General features: G+C 52.3%; 10 protein-coding genes across 10 annotated transcripts; 5 read left to right on the top strand and 5 right to left on the bottom strand.

The window, feature by feature from the left end:
• Positions 1-256: 256 nt before the first annotated feature.
• On the bottom strand, positions 257-728 carry BJX68DRAFT_268391 (uncharacterized protein; the record flags this gene model as incomplete). Its single annotated transcript, XM_071046079.1, has 2 exons — positions 257-331; positions 402-728. The coding sequence occupies 2 exons, from the start codon at positions 726-728 to the stop codon at positions 257-259; spliced, it is 402 nt and encodes a 133-aa protein (XP_070897537.1).
• A 1,528-nt stretch (positions 729-2,256) lies between these two features.
• Positions 2,257-3,425, top strand: BJX68DRAFT_240205 (uncharacterized protein). Its single transcript, XM_071040650.1, has 2 exons — positions 2,257-3,046; positions 3,095-3,425. Exons 1-2 carry the CDS (start codon positions 2,326-2,328, stop codon positions 3,190-3,192), a joined length of 819 nt encoding a protein of 272 aa, XP_070897536.1. The 5' UTR covers positions 2,257-2,325; the 3' UTR covers positions 3,193-3,425.
• Positions 3,426-3,592: 167 nt separating this feature from the next.
• On the bottom strand, positions 3,593-4,018 carry BJX68DRAFT_268389 (uncharacterized protein; the record flags this gene model as incomplete). The annotated part of the gene is made up of 1 exon (XM_071046078.1): positions 3,593-4,018. One exon carries the CDS (start codon positions 4,016-4,018, stop codon positions 3,593-3,595), a length of 426 nt encoding a protein of 141 aa, XP_070897535.1.
• Positions 4,019-5,163: 1,145 nt separating this feature from the next.
• On the top strand, positions 5,164-8,688 carry BJX68DRAFT_276946 (uncharacterized protein; the record flags this gene model as incomplete). Its single annotated transcript, XM_071048235.1, has 4 exons — positions 5,164-5,195; positions 5,337-5,364; positions 6,336-6,890; positions 7,222-8,688. The coding sequence occupies 4 exons, from the start codon at positions 5,164-5,166 to the stop codon at positions 8,686-8,688; spliced, it is 2,082 nt and encodes a 693-aa protein (XP_070897534.1).
• Positions 8,689-8,796: 108 nt separating this feature from the next.
• Positions 8,797-10,348, bottom strand: BJX68DRAFT_240203 (cell wall mannoprotein 1 family protein). The gene has a single exon (XM_071040649.1). It carries the CDS (start codon positions 9,658-9,660, stop codon positions 8,875-8,877), a length of 786 nt encoding a protein of 261 aa, XP_070897533.1. The 5' UTR covers positions 9,661-10,348; the 3' UTR covers positions 8,797-8,874.
• An 855-nt stretch (positions 10,349-11,203) lies between these two features.
• Positions 11,204-13,051, bottom strand: BJX68DRAFT_240202 (uncharacterized protein). Its single transcript, XM_071040648.1, has one exon. The coding sequence runs from the start codon at positions 12,612-12,614 to the stop codon at positions 11,460-11,462; it is 1,155 nt and encodes a 384-aa protein (XP_070897532.1). The 5' UTR covers positions 12,615-13,051; the 3' UTR covers positions 11,204-11,459.
• A 530-nt stretch (positions 13,052-13,581) lies between these two features.
• On the top strand, positions 13,582-15,813 carry BJX68DRAFT_120024 (major facilitator superfamily domain-containing protein). The gene is made up of 4 exons (XM_071036105.1): positions 13,582-13,821; positions 13,873-14,143; positions 14,194-14,533; positions 14,593-15,813. Exons 1-4 carry the CDS (start codon positions 13,637-13,639, stop codon positions 15,522-15,524), a joined length of 1,728 nt encoding a protein of 575 aa, XP_070897531.1. The 5' UTR covers positions 13,582-13,636; the 3' UTR covers positions 15,525-15,813.
• A 357-nt stretch (positions 15,814-16,170) lies between these two features.
• Positions 16,171-19,230, top strand: BJX68DRAFT_268382 (uncharacterized protein; the record flags this gene model as incomplete). The annotated part of the gene is made up of 5 exons (XM_071046077.1): positions 16,171-16,619; positions 16,674-16,839; positions 16,892-17,362; positions 17,422-17,779; positions 17,831-19,230. 5 exons carry the CDS (start codon positions 16,171-16,173, stop codon positions 19,228-19,230), a joined length of 2,844 nt encoding a protein of 947 aa, XP_070897530.1.
• A 701-nt stretch (positions 19,231-19,931) lies between these two features.
• On the top strand, positions 19,932-21,433 carry BJX68DRAFT_120002 (glycerol-3-phosphate dehydrogenase family protein). The gene is made up of 3 exons (XM_071036104.1): positions 19,932-20,129; positions 20,183-21,294; positions 21,348-21,433. Exons 1-3 carry the CDS (start codon positions 20,083-20,085, stop codon positions 21,410-21,412), a joined length of 1,224 nt encoding a protein of 407 aa, XP_070897529.1. The 5' UTR covers positions 19,932-20,082; the 3' UTR covers positions 21,413-21,433.
• Positions 21,434-21,534: 101 nt separating this feature from the next.
• BJX68DRAFT_240194 (type 1 glutamine amidotransferase domain-containing protein) lies at positions 21,535-22,519 on the bottom strand. The gene is made up of 3 exons (XM_071040647.1): positions 22,384-22,519; positions 22,067-22,304; positions 21,535-22,000 (listed from the first exon to the last, which is right to left on the bottom strand). Exons 1-3 carry the CDS (start codon positions 22,459-22,461, stop codon positions 21,609-21,611), a joined length of 708 nt encoding a protein of 235 aa, XP_070897528.1. The 5' UTR covers positions 22,462-22,519; the 3' UTR covers positions 21,535-21,608.
• Positions 22,520-22,588: the final 69 nt, after the last annotated feature.

The following is a 22,588-nucleotide window of genomic DNA, read 5'->3' as shown; positions in this document are numbered from 1 at the left end:
AACAGAGAAGTCTGGTTGTGTTGGTGAGTTGGCTTCTGCGAGGATGGGCAATCCTGGGGCTTGTTGGAAACCTGAAGTACATGTATGGGCCCCAGTGGTATATTTAGGTAGCGTATAGGGTTAAAACAAACAGTCTATCAACGTTGCAAAATCACAAAGAAAAAGCACAAATATCACGAAGTCTCGCTTGAACGCAGATCTATGGCCCGGCGGCAAACAACAACAACAACAGCAATGAAAACAAGGCCCGCCCTGGCTAAGGGCAATGGAAATAGACCGTATGCTCAGTTCTCAGTTGTCGTTCACGTCCACTCTTCTCATCCTCCTGGTACTGCAGACACAGACAGACTTGTTAGCTTGCTCTTCATGAGAAATTCACGTAGAAGCACGATTGCACATACTCCAGGCGGCCCATTATAAGGCGGCGGCGCCTCAAAGCTCTCCCTCCTATCCGCACCCGCCCTCATCTCGGGAGACTGGATCTGCTCGCGAGACTGTCTCGACTCTCTCCTTTCGTGCCAGTACTTACGCGTCAAAAGGTCACGCTTTGAGCGTTTTCCCGCAGTCACCTCTGTTGCATCGGATGAGGGTCCGAAGTAGTCTGGGGGCAGGGTGGAGTCTGAGTCGGTTTCGCCTGCCTTCTTGGCTTTGTGCTGCTTGTACTGCTCGATCCAGTCGGGGGACTTGACGGCGACGATTATTGCAGCGACGATGACGAGGGAGGCCATTTCGTGATTTGGTCTTTGGTCTTTGGTTGTTTGGTGGTGTGGATGATGCAGTTGGAGGGTTGGTTGGCTGGGTTGTATTTCGCTAAAGTTGGTTTTCTCGAAAGAGGATTATTCGGTGTCTTCAGATTGATGGTGATGATATTCTTGATCTCAACCATTTATCTTACTCCTTTATATAGACCCCCCTTTGAGTCATGCTCCCTTCATTGATGGGCAACCTCTATCGTGGCGGTGCGTCTAGGCTTTGCTCGTCCGCACACGCACCGCGACGTATCCGGACTCCAGAGTGTGACTCATTTGGAATAGCTGTCGAATAACCTTAAAATCAGGTTCTGACACTTGACTGGCTTGTCACAGCGTATATGCGTCGGAAAATCGTGCTGTGGGGCACGCCCTTGACAGCGCCATGACCGGGTGCGTATGCGTATGCGTATCCCGATCTCGATCCGCCTAGCGAAATTCAGCCCTACGCCTTGCCCAGCCTCCTTTACGTAAAATTGGGTATCGAATCCGGTGCTCGGGGTAGATATATGGAATGGGTATTGGCTATTTGACTCAGTATTTTCCCCGTAGACTATGCATGTCTGGCCCTGGTTGGCTGTATTTCGATGAGGCTGAGTTGCGCTGGCAAGGAGGTTATTCGGAGTAACCGAACTAGATCCCTCGAACGACGCCCTTCACAAAAGTCTCTGGCACGTGAATTGAATCTAGTTCCGATCTTGGTCCAGCCGGCCTGGCTGTGTTGTCTTTGGGTCCAAATCCATCAATTTACTACGGTGGCATTGCAACAACGAAACCAAGACATAGTACCCCTTGCTGATGCAGACCAAGATCCAACATTCAAGATATCATAGAATATTCGAACCGATTCTCAACTGGTGCATCGAGCCAGTTAAATAATATATACCTTCATGTGTAAATTTTCCCTTAATGGTTGGCTCGGCCGACGAATATAGACACAAGAGTCGATGAGACAAGCTTGGTTCAGTCACAAATTTGCAAGGATTTATCGGGATTCAGCTTTTTCAGATCCTACAAAGAAATGTATATCCTTCAGTATTCAGGCACTCGATATTATGGAGGGACAGGCAGACCGCCGTCGGTGCCCTCCACCTGCATAGTCTGCTCGTGGCAAGAATAGGTGTCCCAGCAACCACAGCCTTGGGTTTTTTACAGCCCAGAACGAAGGAGCGATCTGGGCGCCGCCTGGCCAGTCGCATTTTCCGTATCTGATACTTCCCTTGGGGCTGAGTGTCTCCTTACATTTCTGAAAGTCTAGCCAACTGGCCCAGGGGGAGGAACGACCCGCCGTACCTCAAGTTCTCATTCATCATACTCTGTATAGATGTATTTGCTCGCATAATCTATTGTTAGTCATCTATTCAAAGGATGGCTACTTTCCTTTCTGCGAGTGGGCCAATGGAATCTGGCGATCACCGGTTCACAGCCACATTCGTGGAGCTGAGCAGCGTCAGCCAAGTCGGTCGGGCGATGCATCGAGGGGCCGAAAAGACGTTTCTCCTGTTTACACTTATTCCTCCGGTGAGAACATCTTATGCCGCGTATATACATGAACTGAGACGCGCATCGCATCACAATGGATCCCGCTACGAAATATCTCGATCCACCACCGCCGTACGAGGATGCAGTCGCCGAGGGAAGCCACACGAAGATTCCAACTCTCCAGCCAGTCACATTGCTCCTTGACGGCCAGTGCATTCGAGACGCCTCGACATCGACCTCTCGCTACCAAATAAGTCGCTCCGTGACCACGCTCCCAAAGACACCTCCGAAGAACTCATCTATCATATTCGAGCGCGTCGACACGGCCAGCCGCGTGCTCGAAAAGGATGAAACGCCGGGAACCGAGCAGGCTCCATCTGAACCACGCCATCTCTTCTACCTGGCGCACCCCGCAGACGCGCAGTACCGGGCCGATGTCCCGGGATACTACATCACCGCCGTCGCCACGGAGACAGCGGGAAACATACACCTGGAGACGAGCAAATCGCGCCTGCAAAAGCTCGAGTTCACAGCATTGCTCAGTGCGAAGCGTACTGCGTCGGATCGGCCGCTGTTCGACGAGGCCGGGAAAACCGTGACTCTTTTCTCTGCGCGACCGGCGAAATTGATGAGTAGTCGGTATACCTGGACTCAGGAGGATGGATCGCAAATCGCCGTTGAGGATGGGAAAGGGGACGAGCATAGACTGGCTATTACTACTGCAATGACGCAGGAGATGCGGGATGCGCTGGTGGCAGTGTGGCTGTTGAGGCTCTGGTATGAAACGGCGGAAAGTAAGCAGGCTAAGAGAGAAGGTAAGCGTGCTGTCGTCGCTCGTTTGGATCTCACTGACCATGCTGTAGAGCTTGAACGGTTGGCGGCACCTGTTTCTTATCAGGATTGGACATATGCTAAGAGAGTCGGGGGATTGGGAGCTCTCGCCGGTGCGGGTGGTGGTTAAGCCTATATCCTTCTTTGGAGCTGGCTGGATGCACTGATTTATACTCCTTGATGCGGTTTATATCATTCGAGTACCTGTCTTGCCTGCTCTTTCACCGGGCTAGGCACGCGCGTCTGTGCAGATATTTGACGAATAATCTTGATACGTCAGTAGACCGGGTCTCAAGAATCAGATATCACATTAAATGAATACCTAAGGACGAAGAATAGAACCCAAGAATTCTTTGGATGTGCAAGCACCTAGGAAGTAAGAATAAGGCGCATAAGGTTGCGAAACGACCAATCTTAACCAGATAGAGAACGATGAAAAAAACTCAAATCCATACCCGAAAGCCAAACCAAGTCTCCAATAGGTCGCTTCCAAACCCCAGAAACAGCAATTCAATCCCTCGAGCTCTCATTTAACCCCTCTTCCCCTTCCCATGCCTCCTCGACCCCCTCCTCCTCAACTCCCCCCAAAACTGGCGAATATGCGACTTGTGCTCGCCCCTCGGCCCCCCAAAGATCTCCAGCCCCTTATCCTCCGTCATCGGCTCCCCGCTCTGCACCTGTTTCGCCCACACGGTGAGCATCCGGTCGAGTTCCGCCCAGGCATCGTCTTCTGAAGAGCAGATCCCCGTCATCGTGAGCGGCCCGCCGTACGAGGATCCATAGTCGCGTCGCACGAGCGCCCACCATGTTTCCCAGTCGTCGGCTTCGAGTTCCAGGTCGTACGTGCCTTTTCCCCAGATTATTTCGCAGTTGGTGAAGATGCGCTCGTCGCGCTCGTCGCGCGCTGGGGTGGGTGTGTGAGCGTGAGTGTACGTTGTTGTCTGGGTTGTGGCCATGGTTGAGGTCATCGTTGCATGTGTCGGTCACGGTGCACTGCGAGACTTTTTCCGACTATGAAATGGTTTCAATAAGGTCGATTCAGATTCAGCTATTGCAGTGCCATACAGCGCAGAGGTGATTAGTGGTATGGGCACGAAATCACTCAAAGCCCCTTCGCTCGCGGGGTCACCCGGGATTAAATCCCCTTCTCTCAGACCTGTCAGCGGGGGGACCGAGCTGAACCATTCTCAATGTGACTGGCCGCGCAGCAAACAAGAACCTTGCGTGCACTGTGCAGCATTAGCAGGGAGTATGCTTGGATGTCATGCAGGATCGGCCAATTGGCGCGCACCACGCCTCGCATTTCCTTTTCTGGGTTGTCAGAATTGGCACTCGTTGACCCCGCTCGAGGCCCTTCGAGACCCTTTCTAGTTGCTTGTGTAGCATTCCAGGATTGCTGGTTCTAGGCGAGCTCTCTTAAGTAGCTGGGACAATCTAGGGAAAACCGTACACAAGGATAAATATCCACATGGCCGTGCAACACTTAGCATTCATGTATTTTCAAATCATGTCATTCGTAGACCCTTAATAGAGAAACCCCATCTGCCTTGGCCGGAATTACTCTGCGACTATCGGCTTGAAAAGCGTGACCTATACGTTGACGGGACGCCATGTTCGGAAGGACTGTACTCCGTAAGCGCTGTTACGCTTTTTTCCGATCCTCTTGAGGCTTGAATTTGATTTCAACCCCGAGAAAGTTGCGGACCCGCGGACTGCAGATCTTTTAGCTGCTAATGTTGGAGAGTATATTGACAGGGTATGCTCAGACTCACAAATTTTGAAGGACCCAAAACATGACCAATATCGAGGCGACCAGCGCGAGCAGGACAATGGCTGCAAGCCCCGTTCCACCCTGGTAAGCTCTGACTGCTTCGGCAGAAGCTCCGAATGCCATTACCGGTAGTAATATTCCGACCAGAGTTGCCGTGCTAAGGGCTAGCATGAGCGGGTTATGAAGCCCTCGGTACAGTCTATCCCAATTGGCTCTGTCAAAGATTTCCATGACCCTCGTTTTGTTGTTATTGATTGTCAGCGCGGCCGAGCTTGCCCAAGCAAGCGAGAGGACAAATAGTAGCCATCTGATCGAAAGACAACGTCGAACATGGTTGAGCTGCCGCGTTTGCTCGGCTTCAGGTGAGGTTTGGCCATCCAAGTTGGTGCTTGTTGGTGGTTCCAACGGGGATACAATCACGCTAAAGGTAAAGCCTGCGCCAATCGACGCGACACCAATAACGGCTTGGAAGAAGGTATAGTACCAGTTCATCCATTCCGCAGAGGTCAAATACACCCAAAGGTTATCCTCGTGAGGCTGTGATTCTGGAGTCCGGTCGCGATGCCACATTCTTTCGATCTCCTCTTTTAGCCGCTCCCAGTGCTCGTCGTTTAGATATGGACGGGGGCTATGGCCCAGGTTTGACAAGACAATTTCGGTAATTTTGGCTCTGACTGCGTCCTTGATCGCGAGATCAATAAGATCCTTCGCATCATCGTTGACGGTGCTGGCCATGGCCCCTGGGCTAATTTCTGTTGTGGGTCAATTTGATTGAGGACGTCTATAAAACAATATAGACGTGTCGTCTTCACCAATGTCGCTGAGATCGACTTGATCATAGCTGCTGCTGAGATTTATACATTTTTACCTTCTATGCCACTCAACGTCATGGTGGATCAGTACATGGTCTACGTCACCATTGGACGTTAAGAAAGTTAGTTTAAAGACAACAACCTATAGAGCTCTCCTGTATCTTAGCTTGTGGGGTACTATAGTACTGCTAAGTCGGGATTATGTCCAGATCAACCTGAGGTTGATCCACCTGGGATTGAATCGCAAACATGAGACTATGGCAAAGTGGTTCTAAAGGAAACTGTTTTTGGGATCAACCACAACTATATAACTATGGTTACCGGATATAAAAGTAATCAATACGAACCTACTTCGCGTTTAAGATAGTTAATGCTCACCATGACCAGAAACCCACAACTGACCAATTTCGTGGAACTGATATCTCTCTAGCTTATGTTCATTCGACCTCGACGAGACGCTCAAGTGCAATTCAGAATATATCTCAACCAAACGCCACTACTCCAGCCCCCATCTATCTCTTGTATTTATACATCCTGCCGAATATCTAGTACCCATTAACCGCAAACTCCCTACGCACGCCATTCCTAACACAGTCGCTCAACGCCTTCATCCCCTCATCCGCACTCCCATTTGCCGCCTTATTCCCATTGGCATCCGCCATCTTCTGCAGCTGCTTACTAGTCGCTCAGGTCGAGCTCGGAGGATACGTCGGGTACTCCTGTATCCTCTTCGGCGACGCAGTCCGCAAAGCAGGTGGACAACGATACTACAGCCCAGACATGAACCCCGAATTCGCGGCAGTGATCATGTCGCTAGTCGACCTTGCCGGTCTGTCGGACCTCGTCAAGGTGGTCGTTGGGAAAAGCGACGCATCATTTGCTCGCCTCTACCACGAAGGGATCCTCAAGCACATCGACCTCATGTTCCTCGACCACTACAAGCCGGCGTATGCGATGGATCTGAAGCTCTGTGAGGCGCTAGGACTGATCACGCCGGGCTCGGTCCTCGCTGCGGATAACGTGATTTACCCTGGGAATCCGCCGTATCTGGAGTATGTGAGGAAGAGCGTAGAGGAGAAGCGGAAAAGTGCTAGGGAGACGAGGCGTCCGGAGAGTCTGCCTGATCGGACGGTCAACCGGTATAAGGAGAGATATGGCGAGATGGGGTTTAATCAGAGTGGTGGGAACCCTAATTTGGTGTATGAGAGTAAGCTGGTACATAGCTTTGAGCCGACGGGTGAACCGGTAAGATCCCAACTCCGAAATCAGATGGGTTCAATTAAAGCTAATATTAATAGGATGGGATTGAGATCACGCGATGTGTGGGCGAAGAGAGCTAAGCTTCTGGCGTGGTTGAGGTCGTGGGGTCACCATGACGTACAAGGCTGAGCCGAGGGGAATGCATGTCAATTCGGCCGTCTTACTAGTACTCTCCGATGTACCTGGCAATAGTAAATAGACAGAGCCCTGTAGTACCTCGGCCTCATCAAAGATGGCTTCGGCATCGGCATCGGCTTTATTAGAGGAAGTCAAGAAGCAACATGAACCCTGGATTTTGTACGAGCACATCCCAAAGAACATCCTCCTCATCCTCCTCAGCATCGCCTGCATCCCCGTCTCGGCGACGATAACCATCGTTTCCCTCCTCATCACGTACTTCTCAGGAACTTACTATGAACTTCCCCGTCCAGGCCCAGAATCCAAAACAATCCTCGTCACCGGGGTCTCCATGACAAAGGGCCTCACTATCGCCAGGATGCTTGCGCGATTCCACCCGCACCGGATCATCGCCGCCGACACAGAGCCATTCCCTCTCATTTCGCCCGGCCGGTATTCTCGGGCGATTACAAAGTTCTATCGTCTGAAAGCGCCCGGCGCGGTTGGGGCGAGTCGGTATATTGACTCTTTGCTTGATATCATACGGAAGGAAAAGGTGGATCTATGGATCAGCTGCAGCAGTGTCGTGGGCGCGGTTGAAGACGGCGAGGTCGCGGAACGAGCGCGGCAGGAGATGGGGTCTGCGTTCCAAGCTGTCCAGTTTGATCGCGAAGTCGTGGAGAAGCTGCACGAGAAGGATGCCTTTATGGAGTATATCCAGAGTCTCGGCCTGCCAACCTCAGAATCGCATTGGTGCACCTCGACCACGGAGGTCGAGGACATACTGGGCTCTAGGACGAATTTGAGCAGCAACGAAAAGATCGAAGCCGGCAAGCGCTTCATCTTGAAACCCATCGGCGTCGACGACAAGGCGCGAAGCCAGATGATGACCTTGCTCCCCCTCCCGGAAGGACGGGAGGCCACCTCGTCCTACCTATCTACCCTAACCATCTCGCCCGACAACCCATATATCCTGCAGCAGTACATCAACGGCAGCGAATACTGCACACACTCGCTCGTTGTGCGCGGCGAGGTCAAGGCTTTCGTCGCCTGCCCATCCTCCGACATGCTAATGCAATACGAAGCCCTCCCCGCAGACTCGGCGCTCAGCACGAAGATGCTCGAATTCACAAAGCGCGTCGCTGCAGACGGCGGCGACAACTTCACAGGGCACCTCAGCTTCGACTTCCTAATCTCCGGCGAAGCCGACGACGCGCAACTCTACCCAATCGAATGCAACCCGCGCGCACACACAGCCGTCGTCCTCTTCGCCGAGAACCCCGTCATGGCCGACACATACGTCACGATCGTTGACCCCGACTTCGAGAAAAAGCGCCCGGGTACACCTCCGTCCCCCGCTATCCCGCACAACTACATGCAAGGGTATTATTGGGTAGGCCACGACTTTGTGGCGCGATACATTCTCCCGCTGGCGACGATGCCGAGTCATGTAGGGCACTATAGTGAGGTTATGAAGGGCCCTGATGCGTTTTGGGATCATCTGTGGCGGTGGGAAGATACGACGTGGGTGGTTTGGGATCCTGTGCCGTTTTTTGTGCTCTATCATGTTTATTGGCCCATGAGGTTTTTGGGGTCTCTTCTCAGAGGGAGGGAGTGGAGTCGAGTTAATGGTAGTACGGGGAAGATGTTTGAGGGACGTAGCTGATTGCGTCGGACGGTTTTACGCAGGGTACTTCTAGTACGTACTGGCTAGCTTTGCAGTCTGGTGCCATGCTAGTACGATAAGAAGGCAGTCATTAAGTATGTCCATTGACAGGGATATGTACAACCCTTCATTAACTGCTCCAGCTTAACTCCCCATCCCCGCTCCGCCTCGTAGAACATAATGGTTCTAAGAGGAAAAGACCTCAATAGCCTCATCAAACTTATCAGTAATAAGCGCCAGGATCGTCGGCGCAAGAGCCGCATAGGGAGGCGTAAGCTTTGGAACCACAACATCACCCAGCTCAGCAGACAAATCCCTCAGATTCTCCAAGTTGGCCTTGACAAGGAACGCAAGGGATCCGATGCCCAGCAACCCCGTATCAATCTGCGGCTTCTTGCGAATAAAGTTGTCGAGCGTGGTATCGATATTCGGCTGCAGATCCAGGAACGAAGCCGCGACATTAATCGACTCGGAGTCGTCAAAGTTGGCCGAGTCCTCGGCGACGGAGATGGCGTGCTTGACGTCGTTGGAGAGTGCGATCGCCTGGAACTGGATCTTCAGGGCTTGGCCGGTACCCAGGATCCCGCCGCGGTAGGCGGTTACAGTGGAGTTGAGGGCGATCATGGATTCGGAGATTGTGGCGACGGCTGCGACGACGGCGGCGCCATCGCGCTTGACGAAGTCTTTGACGACCGGGGTGGCTTGCGCGAGGGCCGAGAGGGCCAGGACAAAGGGGACGTGGAAACGCATTGTGTTTGATCTGCAAGGTAGTGCAGATGGAATTGAACAATGGGATTGGAGAAGAGCAGGCAGGGGGATCAGCAGGTGAAACTGTGAAACTGTGAGGCTTCTGCAGGGATGGATTTCTCGTCGCAGGCTCGCAGGGAAAGGGAAATCAAAACTGGGAAAGATGGACAGGGACGCGAATTTATCTCGGGATCCACGCTGCCCATCTCGCCCCTGCTTGATCATCCATTGTTACCCCGGATGAGACCCCCTCGCGCTAATGCGATTTAAATTGCACCCCCGCATCCCCAGGGGAGCTGTGCAGAATGTAATTGGAGTCGGCTTGCGCGCATTGGTTGGTTGTTGACGAAAGTAAGCACATGTGTTGTTTCATCCGAGGCATGGGGAATTGCTTCTCTTGAGATCGTGTTTTTAGCCTGTTCAGGGACAAGCTCATTGGTCGTGTTTTTGGGATGTCCTTGGTTGACTGCCTAGGCTGTGTGCCTGTGCTACCGGCACCTTGTGGACACTGCTTGAGGAAACAATATTTCCAAGTGCTCGACCAGTCAAGATGTCCTGTTTGAGCACCAGCCAATTCTTCGATATTAAAGCTGCACACTTCACAAGGGCACTCAACGGTACTCATCCTGATTCGCGAATTTGGGCATTCAGCCAGCCCGAATCCACCAATCTTCCCCCTCCATCTCGAGAGAGCTCAACTTTTCTGCAGGGCTCGAGTCAAAGCCCACGTTTGTCGGCGTCCGACATGACTGGGGACAGCATCTTGTTGCTGTTTTCCCCTCCTGCTTGCACCCTTGGGCTGAGGCCAAGAGGCGGGGATGGCTCCGAGAGTTGGACATGGTCGACGCGATCCTTTGATGCAGGGCATTGCCTACACATCACTGCGGGATTCGACCATCGGCATCCTTTTAGCGCGCTTGGCTGGGATTGTGATGATTGTCGCAGAGGATACCCAGAAAGGAAATTTGGTTTCTCACTACACTGCATGTGACCCCTTTTCATGTAAGCCCGAGGATACTGCATTGCTTACCTAATGTATTCATATCGCTGTATAAAAACACATTTATGCCATTTCTCCTCTGCGCAAGTTGTACCCAAAGTTGACATTGTCCGGTTGAGGATCCCAGCTCTTAACTATCTGTCTAAGCAGGCCTTATTACAAAGATAATGCGATGTCTCCACTGACTCAGCGAGGTATCTGGGACAAGTCCATTCCTTCCGTCCACTGCGGTTGCCAGTGCCTCGATGACCACGAGCGAGAATAAACATGTAAAGCTTCCGAGCCAGCATCTGATGGAAATCCGCTTGTCTAAAGCCATTTTACTTGAGAGAGCCCGAAGCAGTTGAATTCCCCATAGTTGATGATCGTTACGTTGGATTAGTGTCGCTTCTAAATTTATCCATGTTTTATGGATGCATAAATCAATTATGCTCTTCTTATCCGGTGCAATGCCAGGGTTAATGGCCGGACGAAAGGGGACGCGACCGCACCTTTGATGTTGAAGCAAGACTTCTATAGTATGAACGGAGACTGGCGTATATATTTCTCTTAGCTAGCGACAGACCCGTTTGTGTCTCTTTCATAGTCGTTGTTGACATGGTTTGTCAACTATATATATACTGCAGATGGCTTCAGACGCCAGCCGAGGTCCAACAAGCCCACTATAATATAATAGTATATACCAACGCCAAGGTCTGGACTCCAATTGGTACCCATCGCCTGTGTCTCAGGAAGCAGGAACGTATGCTGATCCTGACAGCTACAGTGCTTGGTTCGCGTAACGGACTGGACGAAGAGAGCAGATCAGACAACAACAGGGGACTGCGTCCAGATACAATTCGCCCCTGCTACGCTTGTAAAACATTGTCTAGAAGCACGGATCGCCTAATTTTACCCCCCGTAAGGAGGGTATAGCGCGCTGTTCCTACGAAACTCGCGCATGAGTGTAACAGCGAAGTTCCTAACTCAATAATAGGCACTTCCTGGTGGTGCGTAGCATAGTTTAATTTCGCACAACTGAGCTCTAAGTGCCGCTGCCTCCTGTGATATCCTGGAGAAAGCGCATCACCTTGCGAATGAGAATCCGCCGCGCTTCAACCTGGTTCGGACCAGCCATCGTATGTGTCGCACCTGGGATGATACCACTCTGATCATGCCAATACCCGCGCTCAGCATCAGTAGCCCTCTGCCACCGCCGCAGTAAGTGTACTTTATCAACCCACGGTGGGACCGTCTCGTCCTGCCCGGAATACAACACGAGGAGCTTTGACCTCAGCACCCCCCGGCCGTGAATCGCCCCAAACGTGTCCCTCAGCCGATCGTCGGTTAGATCCGAGCTAAACAGATCATCCTCTCCAGGGTCCTGGGGACTAGCAGGGCTAGCAAGACTAAGAAATCGTCGACTACTGATGGGCGTTGATGATGGGAATCCCAGACTTGATGTCGCGGGTAGTGGGACGATCGTGTCTAGTGAGCGATAATTCTCGAAGGTGTGTTTCTGTGCGTTCCTGATAGCCTCTGCGTATACTTTCTGCAGTTCTTCCGCCGTGTGCCGTTTATTTCCTTCCTGCAAAACCCACTGTATGGCTTCGCGGTCCGACACCGGCGCTTGGATGATTGCCCCATCGACCTGGGGGCGTGGCACACGGGCACTGACACCGCAACCCGGCGCAGGTGCAGTAGTGTCTGACCGTGAATCTCGATCTCGCCGGTTAGGCGCGCTTATGTACTGCAGAACATCCTGGCTCCCCGTCGAATGGCCCATGACGACGATCTTTGTCTTACAGCAGTCTGATGCAGATCGCCGCTTATACCCCCGGATATACTCCACGCAAGCTGCGATATCACGTACATCCTGCCGTAGACCACCCATCCCCCACCCGGCATACGAAGACGACAATATCGGAGAAAACAGGGACCATTCTGTATCCTCCAACGCAGCGACGATATCGGCGACGTACGAGACCGTGCCAAGGCCGTCGCTGAGACCACCGATGAATAACAGAGTGTGTGGCTTGACGTGGGAACCGTCACCTGAAGAACAAGGAGAAGTTGAGTACTCAAAGGCGACGAGACGCTTTGCGTACTCGTGCAGAACGCCCGGCTGTGGTCGGCTGCCACTGGTCCGAGGAGATGGAGCCTGCAGGTGCAGGTCGGTTGCTCGGCTGCGAACCACCATCGTCGCGTGGAAGATGCCCAAGCGGGTTAGAGGAGCCGAGTCAGGTTGGTGGGTTGATTGGAGACGATGAGGACATGGCGTGGTTCGGTGTGGAGCAGAGTTTTCTGGAGCGCAATCTGCGCGGCTGGGCAGGACCGGCTTTCTCGATCAGATGATTGAATTATGGTGAGTTCAGGCACAAATTGTATGTCTATCGAGAGAGAAAAAGGCGAGGGATCAAGTAAGACGATGACCTTAGCTTCCAGGCCGATGTTCACCACGAATCGATGAGATTTCGATGATTCGCAAGCGAGTTCGGAGCAAAGCTTCGACGAGACCTTCTTGGCAGAACCGGCCGGCTTGGCGCAAATTATCTGATTGAATCGATTGATAAGATTCGATGATGGGCTGACCAGTCGAATGATCGAGTCCCTAAAACTCCCGCGCTAGAAGAAGAGATTTCTCCCATGGCCAGAGACGGTGGCCTTGGCGTTGCTCATTCCGGCCTTTTTTGTCGAGGAATAAATTGCCCGCGCGTGGCCATTGGTCCCTCCCAAGCCCTGTCAGACGCCCCCCAAGCAAGTCTTGACTAAAAGAAGCCGTCTTGGGGGCGATGGGACCACTGCCTTCGAGACAGCGAATGAGGCCGTTGACATGCGTGGTGCTGGCCCGGGAGATTGGGCGGGATGCTGAGGGGATTTATTCATTTCACCCCACGTTGGCCAATTATCTGATCGCTGGCTGCGTGTTGACTGGTTCAAATGTGAGAGGATACGCCACGAAAGTGTGTTCCTCGGAATCTGGGAGTTGGAAACCAATCGCTTGCGCGTGCAGCTGGTTTGGGGGCGAGAAAGTGTCCCGTCGAGCTGCTCTGCGGCTCGTGCATTTCCGTCATCGGATCAGATACGGAGCTACCATCTTAGCGAAGGGGCCAGAGACTTGGCCGGCAGAGCTATCGGCTCTAGCTCTTATATTTGCTTCAACCCCGCTAGAGCTGTTCTCGTAGATTTTTATCTCCATCCGAATCAACCTCACAGAGCACAATGTCGGCTCCCACGATTGAGGAGCAGCCTCCCAAGATGGCCACTGACAAGATCGAGCCTACGGTTGAGCCCACGGTTGCTGACCCTGAAAAGGGTGAGCTTCCAGAGGGACAGGCCGGTGTGCAAGCCGCAGAGGCCATGACTCTGTCGTGGTCAAAGACTTCGGTGGGTATCACCTACGCTTCGTGAGTCTTCCCCAGCGCAATCCGCAGGAAGTGTGAACTAATTGTCTGTAGGATGTGGTCGCTATACTGCGTCAATGCATTCCAAGCGTCCATTACCGGAAACCTGGGCCCGTATATCCTCAGTGATTTTGGCGAGCATTCGCTTGTCACTCTGATTGGAATCGTCTCTCAAGTCATGGCTGCGGCAACGTATATGCCCGTTGCTAAGATTGTCAATCTGTGGGGTCGCCCCTTTGGCTTCACACTCATGGTTACACTTGCGACAATTGGTTTGATCATGATGGCCACATGCGAAAATGTGCAGACGTATGCTGCATCGCAGGTAAATATATCCTACTGACTTCTTCTAGCCATACAAACTAACGTACGCAGGTATTCTATTCCGTCGGCTTCACCGGTATGATCTTCAGCATCGACATCATCACTGCCGATACCTCGACACTCCGGAATCGTGGTCTCGCGTACGCGTTTACCTCGTCGCCATACCTGATCACTGCATTCGCCGGACCTAAAATCGCCGAGCGCTTCCACGAAACCAACTGGCGCTGGGCTTACGGTATCTGGTGTATCCTGCTCCCTGCCGTCGCTGTCCCTCTGCTGGTGACTCTGTACCTCGGTATCCGAAAGGGCAAGAAGCAGGGTCTGATCCATAAACAAGACAGTGGCCGCACCTGGCACGAGAGTCTTATCTTCCACGCCATCGAGTTTGACCGTACGCACACACCCCCGTCAAGTCTAATAAAAGAGCCATTGATAGACTAACAAGCACAGTAATCGGCATATTCCTCCTCGCCGCCGGCTTCATCCTCTTCCTCCTCCCCTTCACGCTCGCAAACAGCGAAGAGCACAAGTGGAAATCCGCCTCGATAATCACCATGCTGGTCATCGGCTTCGTCGTCCTCGTCGCCTTCGCCATCTACGAGAAATTCCTCTCCTCAAAGCCCTTCATCCCCTTCCACCTGCTCACCTCGCGCACCGCCCTCGGCGCCTGCGCCCTATCCTTCACGTATCAAATCTCCTACTACTGCTGGGGCAGCTACTTCACCTCCTTCCTCCAAGTCGTCAACAACCAATCCATCACGCACGCAGGCTACATCGCCAACACCTTCGACATGGTCTCGGGCGTGTGGCTGTTCTGCGTCGGGTTCCTGATTAACCGCACCGGGCGCTTCAAGTGGCTCATCATGTGTGCCGTCCCGCTATACATGCTCGGCATCGGCCTCATGATCTACTTCCGGCAGCCCGGCCAGGATATCGGGTACATCGTCATGTGCCAGATCTTCGCGGCGCTGGGTGGTGGAACGATGATTATCACGCAGCAGGTCGCCGTGACCTCCGTCGCGAGCCACAACGACGTGGCGTCCATGCTGGCCATGCTGGGTCTGTTCGGGTACCTCGGCGGCGCTGTCGGGAACTCGATTTCCGGGGCGATCTGGACACATACGTTGCCGCAGGCGCTGCAGGATCTGCTTCCGGAGAGTGCGAAGGCGGACTGGGAGACGATCTATGGGTCCCTTGATGTGCAGCTGTCGTATCCGATGGGGAGTGCGGAGCGCGAGGGGATCATGGCGGCTTATGGGTTTGCGCAGAAGAGGATGTTGATTGCGGGGACGGCGATTATGACCCTGTCTTTGGTGTGGATGATGATTATCAAGAATATTAACCTGAAGACGGTGAACCAGGTTAAGGGCGTCGTCTTTTAGAGTGCAGATTTGCGGGATTTCGTGTTGTTGGATAGGGGTCGTTCGGGTGGTTGAGATGGATTCGGGGTATAGAGACCCCTGCTGATATGAGATAATGATGTTGTGTGGCGATATACGAATCATAATTATAAGCGCCTTGGCTTGAATAAGTTAATTGATCGATATTCTGTGCTACTGGTGCAGCCTTGTCAAACGACCTCATCGGGGTTTAGTGAGCGCTTTAATCCCAAATGGACGACATCGCTTACGAGCACTAATGATTCCAATCGCTGTTATTACAGGTTCCTGGCCATTGGAACGCGTCACTGGGGCCCTTAAAGACAGTGGCGTCGTGGCGCTAAGACGACAGCAAGGCCGATGGCCACCGACGACAGGGCTATTTTCTATACCACACACTAGTTGTGGCTTCAACCCTCTTAAGGTAATTTCATGAAATCAAATGATGATGAAACATGCCAGTTTCCGCCAGATAGTTACACAACATGAATTGCGGATGCCAGCTCACAGCCACACCGCCGCTGCGCCTCCTTCCTTTCTTGGCTGCATAGAAATTCAGCCACGCCGTCATGCTGCCTTATATTCTCGGCTTGCGCCCGATCGCTCTTCCCCACTTTAGCTTCTCAGTCTTCCCCATCCTAAATCTCCCATGGCGGACCCTTTCTCCATCACCGGTAGCGCCGTCGGGGTCATCTCCCTTGGCCTCACGATTTGTCAGGGTCTGCTTGCTTATTATGGCCCCTACAAATCGTTTCATGAGGAGATCAATGAAGTCGCGTCTCGAGTTCAGAGTCTGAACAGCCTTTTAACGACACTGAACGATCTTCTCGCCAATTCACCGACGTTCCACGCCAGCCCTTCGCCGCAGCCGATCCAAGCAGCGATACAGAGCATCCAGTCGTGCAGCCAGGGGCTTCATAAGCTCGACAAAATACGCACCAAATGTCGCACAAGCCATCCGCCCGGCAAACCATCACGGTCTGCCAATCAGCTGAACCGGCTGCTCTATCCATTTCGACAGGAGACCTTGGTGAAGCTCATGGGCACTGTGACCTGGTTACAGGACAACTTGAATACTTCGCTTTTGCTGCTGCAGATGTGAGCGTTTCGTAATCGCCTTCTCAAGAGTTTGCTAACTGGGTCCCTATTCAGTGCGATGCAGTCTTCAGAGTCAACACAGATGGATTTGCTTGTCGCCAAGTCGTCGTCTGCTGCCTTTGATACAAACGAGATTAAAAATATCGCCACGCGACTGGATGTCAGACACTCAAATTTGGAAGGCACCGTAAATCTTCTCCAGCATCGCCTAGATCAGATGGTAAGTGTCACCAAATTTACCACAGGCCGCCAACTGAATGGAATTATAACAGGAATCGCATATGCGGGCGAGCATGGAGCGGCAGTTGATCAGTCCCGGTTCTTTGCGACAACTTATGGACAACCAGCAGGCCAATGATGGGTGCTTCCGCTCGCTGGCCCCAAGTGTATGGACACAGCGGCGAAACCGCAAGAAATCGCCGGACAATCAGGCGAAGAAGGTTCTGTCACTAATCTATCGACATACTGTCTGCAATAGATTCTTGAAATACACACTCACGGCATCCCTAACAGTCACAAAGTCAGCGGGGGGCTGCTCTATTAGCCCCAATCTTCAGTTCCGCGCTATTGTGCCTAACGACTCTCCTGCCTTTAGTCTCATTCAGGCAACAATGGAACGCCTCAAACTTGGGGACTGTAACCAGTCCATCATACGCGACACGCGTACCGCTTTATTCGAGTTATTCTACACCGGAAAGGCATCACTCTCTGATACCCTGGAAAACGGTGATACGATAATGCATGTACGTGAGCTCAAGTATCATTTCACATAGGATAAACATCATACTGATGGGTATAATAGGCTGTCGTGCAGTGGGAAGACACAGATCCATGTTGGGAACCAAACCAATGGGCAGACTGGCGGGTCCTAATAGGGGATCTCGCAGATGCAGGCCTCGCCCCGAATTGTGTGAACGATCAGGGCCAAACACCAGCCGACCTGATCGCCGCCTCCTACTCTCGTAGCGAGGGCTGTAGAAATTCAGTCAACTTTGCTCAGGTTGTTGATATCTGCTCTGATCTATTTGCTAGGGGTTCTTTCATTACGCTCGACGAAACTTATACATCTCTCCATTTGATAGATGTAAAGGTAGTAGAGTTTTTTGACAGCAATACCCTTCAGCTTATTTGGTCGCTCGCTGACAAGGAGGGCGCTCAAGGTACGTAAACTACTTGTCCGGTGCACATCGCAACGCAGACTCAACGGACAGTAACATCCCACCAACCTCCAGATATAGAAACCGAGATCAGACCAATCTTACCCCTCATTTCAAGATCTGATGATCAGCTCAGATTACTCGTCAACAATGGTCTGTGCTTTTCTGAATGGCTTCCCAGTTATGTGGAGTGGCCCACTGGACTTGAGATCCTGCTCCAATCGGGTTATAAACCGGATAACGTCATACTTGGTCACGCCTGTTACAGTGGCTACGAAGATCTGGTGCGCCTAATTCTTCAGACTGAGGGCTTCCATCCGGGGACACATGAGCTCGAGTCTGCTAGCCTTTCGGGCAATCCGCAATTTTCTAAGCTAGTTGTTGAAGCGGTTGCACATCGCAGAAGAGAACTACAGCTTCTTGTGAAGAAGGAGCTGGCTGCGGACAAAACTGCGCATCTAAATATTCGGCCCGGCACGCTTCTTGATCGACAAGCCTTCAACGCATCTCAGCTTCTCCTGGAAGCGTCGATTGAGATAGGCGGGCTGTGCCCAACAAACCAGTGCTCAGTTTACGACACAGATAATTTGAGTATCCAAACAGCGGAGCAGTTATGGGATGCTGGCTTTGAGGACGTGGACGAGGTAGATGAACTGGGATATACTAGTCTCATGAAGCTAAACGGCATACGACGGTTCGACTGGAAACCAGACTTCCTGTTGAAGAACGCTGCATGGCTAATCAGCAAAGGTGCAGATATGCACCGGAAAATCCCTGGATCAAAGCACCCCACGGTACTCTCTCTCTCCCATAGAATTGGCAAGTGCATGCGCGATCATACGTGCTGGGGTGCCGCGGATACGGACCTGCTGTATAGAATTATGGTCGATGATGCTCGGGACGACTGCTCGTGCTCTTGTTCCATTGGAGGATGTTCAGCCCTCACTAAGCTGTTGGACGGGATCTTTGATCGAGTCGGCGTGTCCTTCGGATTGGAAAAAAAGGTTGTAGTCAAGGAAGGCTACATCACACTTTGGAGGCTCGTTGGGCTATTCGATGTCTCGGCATGGCGTGATAAAACTTGTTTCAACTCAACAGTCGCATCGGCAATTATCCGCTACATTGCCTTCACCGAACTCGAGCTTACCCATACGTGCCATAAGCACGGTTACGGCTGGGAGCATTTCATGAGTGAAGAGGCAATTAAGGAAATCCACGAAGAAGAGGGAGACCTCGTCCAAAGCCTTGAGGAGCTCGTCCACGAATTCTGTGAGGGCTATCTTGACTATCCGTACGCTTTGTGCGAGTATGTCAGGAATGTGATGTGGCCGAGACTGGATAACTTTCAATACGAGAAGGTGTCTGGAAGCGGAGCGAACGACCTCGATGAGCTTGCTATAAATGTGAAGCTTGTACGTTATCCAACTGCTCCTCCGTGGCGTTCAGATGACTAGTTTGATTTCCGCTTGTGAGGTACATACTTTCCACCGTGAGACAAGACAATCATAGCACATTCGATCGGCAATAATATAGCGTTGACAAGCTTCTGTACCTCAAGCTCATCTTGCACTGTCGCAGGGGCAGCTGTATGATCCAGGCTGGCAAGATGCGAGCCCCAAGCGTGCGCTGCAGACACAGGTGCTTACAGACGAAAATCAAGGACCAAGGTTGGAAATTCAACTTTACACGTCGACAGGCTATATTCTAATAGTCCTGTGGGCTCCAAAGTTTGAAACCACCGTGGCTCTCCCTTGGATGGAACTCAAGGGCATAATATTGTGTCGTGGCGGGCGCCACAGAGCAGGGCAGGCAGGCAAGAACGCTCGAGACATTCCTCTGGAAATCGGGGAAATTGCACAATGAAAGAGAATGGCAGTGTCATTCACTACCTTGAAATAAGGAAATAAAGCCCAAACAAGCTTTGATGCGCAAGCCCAACCCACACGGCTCATCGTTCTTTGTGGGGGGGAGGTCGCTGATCGACGCATCGTTCCTTGATACATTTTTCAGTCCGCTCATCTTGACAGGCGAATATCTGCTTTCGGATGAAGCGGAAAGGCACCAGCGAGATATACTTCTGGGAATAATAATTTCATTTGCTTTCATCCTATCAAAGTCGAGCGTGTGTTGTTGTTGTTATACATACAGGGCTGGGCTCGTGTCAGGATTGCATCATACGGGCAGGCTAAACAGGTCTGACACATGATATCATATCTTCACCACGCTGATAAAAGATCCAGCTCTTTGATCTTTTGATTCAAAACAATAATGATAAATCACCTTTCAACATAGACAGCATATAAAAAATGGCAGGCAAGAAACACCAAGTCGCCGTCATCGGCTCGGGCAACTGGTACCTCTAAGCTTACTCCTGTACATCCAAGACCAACAGCTAACAAATCGCAGGGGCTCAACAATCGGCAAAATCCTCTCGGAAAACACCGCCGAACACCCGGACCTCTTCCACAAAGAGGTCCGCATGTGGGTATTCGAAGAAGACATCACCGTCCCCGAAGACTCGCCGCACCGGTCAAAATACGGCGACAAGCCGCAGAAGCTGACCGATGTCATCAACGCAACACATGAGAACGTCAAGTACCTCCCGGGAATCAGATTACCCGACAATCTACGCGCAACACCGGACATCGGCGAGGCCGTCAAAGACGCAAGTATCCTCGTCTTCAACCTCCCGCACCAATTCATCGGGAAAACCCTCGAGCAGATGAAGGGCAAGTATCTGCCCTACGCGCGCGGCATCTCGTGTATCAAGGGCGTCGAGGTTGAAGATGGGGTCGTGACGCTGTACTCTGAGCTCATCATGGAGAAACTGGGGATCTACTGCGGCGCGCTCTCAGGGGCGAACATCGCGCCGGAAGTCGCAGCCGAGCGGCTGTGCGAGACCACGATCGGATATGACCCTCCGCCGATGGATCTCACGTCGCATGATGGCTCGCCGAAGGATAATCTGGTCAAAGTCGACGAGCAGCGCCAGGACAAGACGAAGCCGTCGAGTATCAAGCTGCACCCGATGCCGCAGGATTATCCGCACGTGGACGCGGAGTTACTTGAGAATCTCTTCGAGAGGCCATACTTCTTTGTACATGTCGTCAAAGATGTCGCTGGTGTAGCGCTGGGCGGCGCGCTGAAGAATATCATTGCCCTCGCGGCGGGCTTCGTCACGGGGAAGCAATGGGGAGAGAACACAAAGGCCGCGCTGATTCGGCTGGGCGTGCAGGAGATGATTCTCTTTGGGCGGACGTGGTTCCCGAAATCTGTCAACGAGGCGACGTTTACGGAGGAGAGTGCGGGCATTGGGGATCTTGTTGCGAGTGCGTCTGGTGGCAGAAACTTCCGCTCCGCGTGCCATGCTGTGGAGCAGGGGGTGAGTGTGTTGGAGATCGAGGAGAAGGAAATGAACGGACAGAAGCTGCAGGGGGTGTCGACGGCGCAGAGCGTTTATAAGTTCCTCGAGAAGCATAACAGAACGGAGGATTTTCCGTTGTTTTCTGCGGTTTATCGTGAGTACTCGTGCGATTTGCTGAAACATGACGATGAGGCTAATATTGTTTAGATATCTTGGAAGGAAATGCCAAGGTTGACGACCTGCCCAACCTGCTCAACAAGAAGAAGAAATAACCGTTCCCCTAGATAGATGGCCGGGGAAGATTTTGTAATGATAGAGTTCGATCATGAAGGAAGATAATTTAATGATTTAGCAATGCATAGGCTCGATCGTCAATCTCATTAAATCGAGGCGCTTGATACTGGACAATTTCCCTCAATTCCTAATAGCGACCATTACACCACACTACCAACTTCTGATATCAAAAAATCACAACCCCAAAGCCTTCAACAAGGCCTTCCCAACCCCCGCCGCACTAGCCGGGTTCTGCCCCGTAATCAAATCACCCCCGAGCTCCTTAACCTTGGAAACAACAATCTTCTCGCCCCAAGGCTCGGCCGCCTTGACATACTTCCCTCCAGATTTCTTCTGCAGCTCATCCTCGAGCAGAAACGGCATAACCGAGCTCAGCTGTACTTGATCTTCTTCTGCGTTCGAGAACCCCGTCACCTCGGCGTCGGCGACGAGCGGCTTGCCGGACGCGGTGGTAACGTTGACGAAGGCGCAGGGGCCGTGGCAAACGGCGGAGACGGGCTTTTTGGCTTCGGCGAAGGTTTGGATAAGTTTTATGGAGGTTGGGTCGGTGGCTAGGTCGAACATTGCTGTTGTTGCGCTTGTTAGTGTCTTATCCGTCGTTGGGGTACATTGGTGGGTGTTGGGCGACGTACGGCCATGTCCACCAACGTAGAAAATCGCATCAAACTCTCCCGCGCGAGGGAGGACATCAGCGAGCTTCTCGGTCTTCTTCCAGAGCGCCGTCTGCTCCTTTAGGAATTTCGACGAGACGGGGTCCTCCTTGAACATTTCGACCGAGCCGGGGTCGAGGGGCGCCTCGCCGCCCTTGGGCGAGGCAATGGTGAGCTCGGCCTTGTCATGGAGGACGTCCCAGGGGTGGGCAAATTCAGGCTGTTACAAAATCAAGGCTCATGTTAGCTCAATCTCAAGCCCGGCCGAGGGGAAAACTGGATTGTGCGGTCGCACGTACCAGGTACCAGCCAGTGGGGTGGTTGTTGGCTTGGATCTTATCGAAAGAGGTGAGGACGACGAGGACTTTGGGAGCCATTTTGTTGAATTTGAATAGACTCACTGGTGCGTTGCGTGGATGAGATGGAATTCTTCACGGAAGCTCGGAGTGCGGGAGGGGGAGCTCTTCTTAAAGCAGGTGGGGTCTTGACATCATCGAGTGGGCC

This window comes from Aspergillus pseudodeflectus, assembly GCF_044049435.1.
Source record: "Aspergillus pseudodeflectus strain CBS 756.74 chromosome Unknown BJX68scaffold_30, whole genome shotgun sequence".
Taxonomy (NCBI): Eukaryota; Fungi; Ascomycota; class Eurotiomycetes; order Eurotiales; family Aspergillaceae; genus Aspergillus; species Aspergillus pseudodeflectus.
Note: the sequence above shows the minus strand (reverse complement) of the source record. Positions and strands in the feature narration are given on the sequence as shown.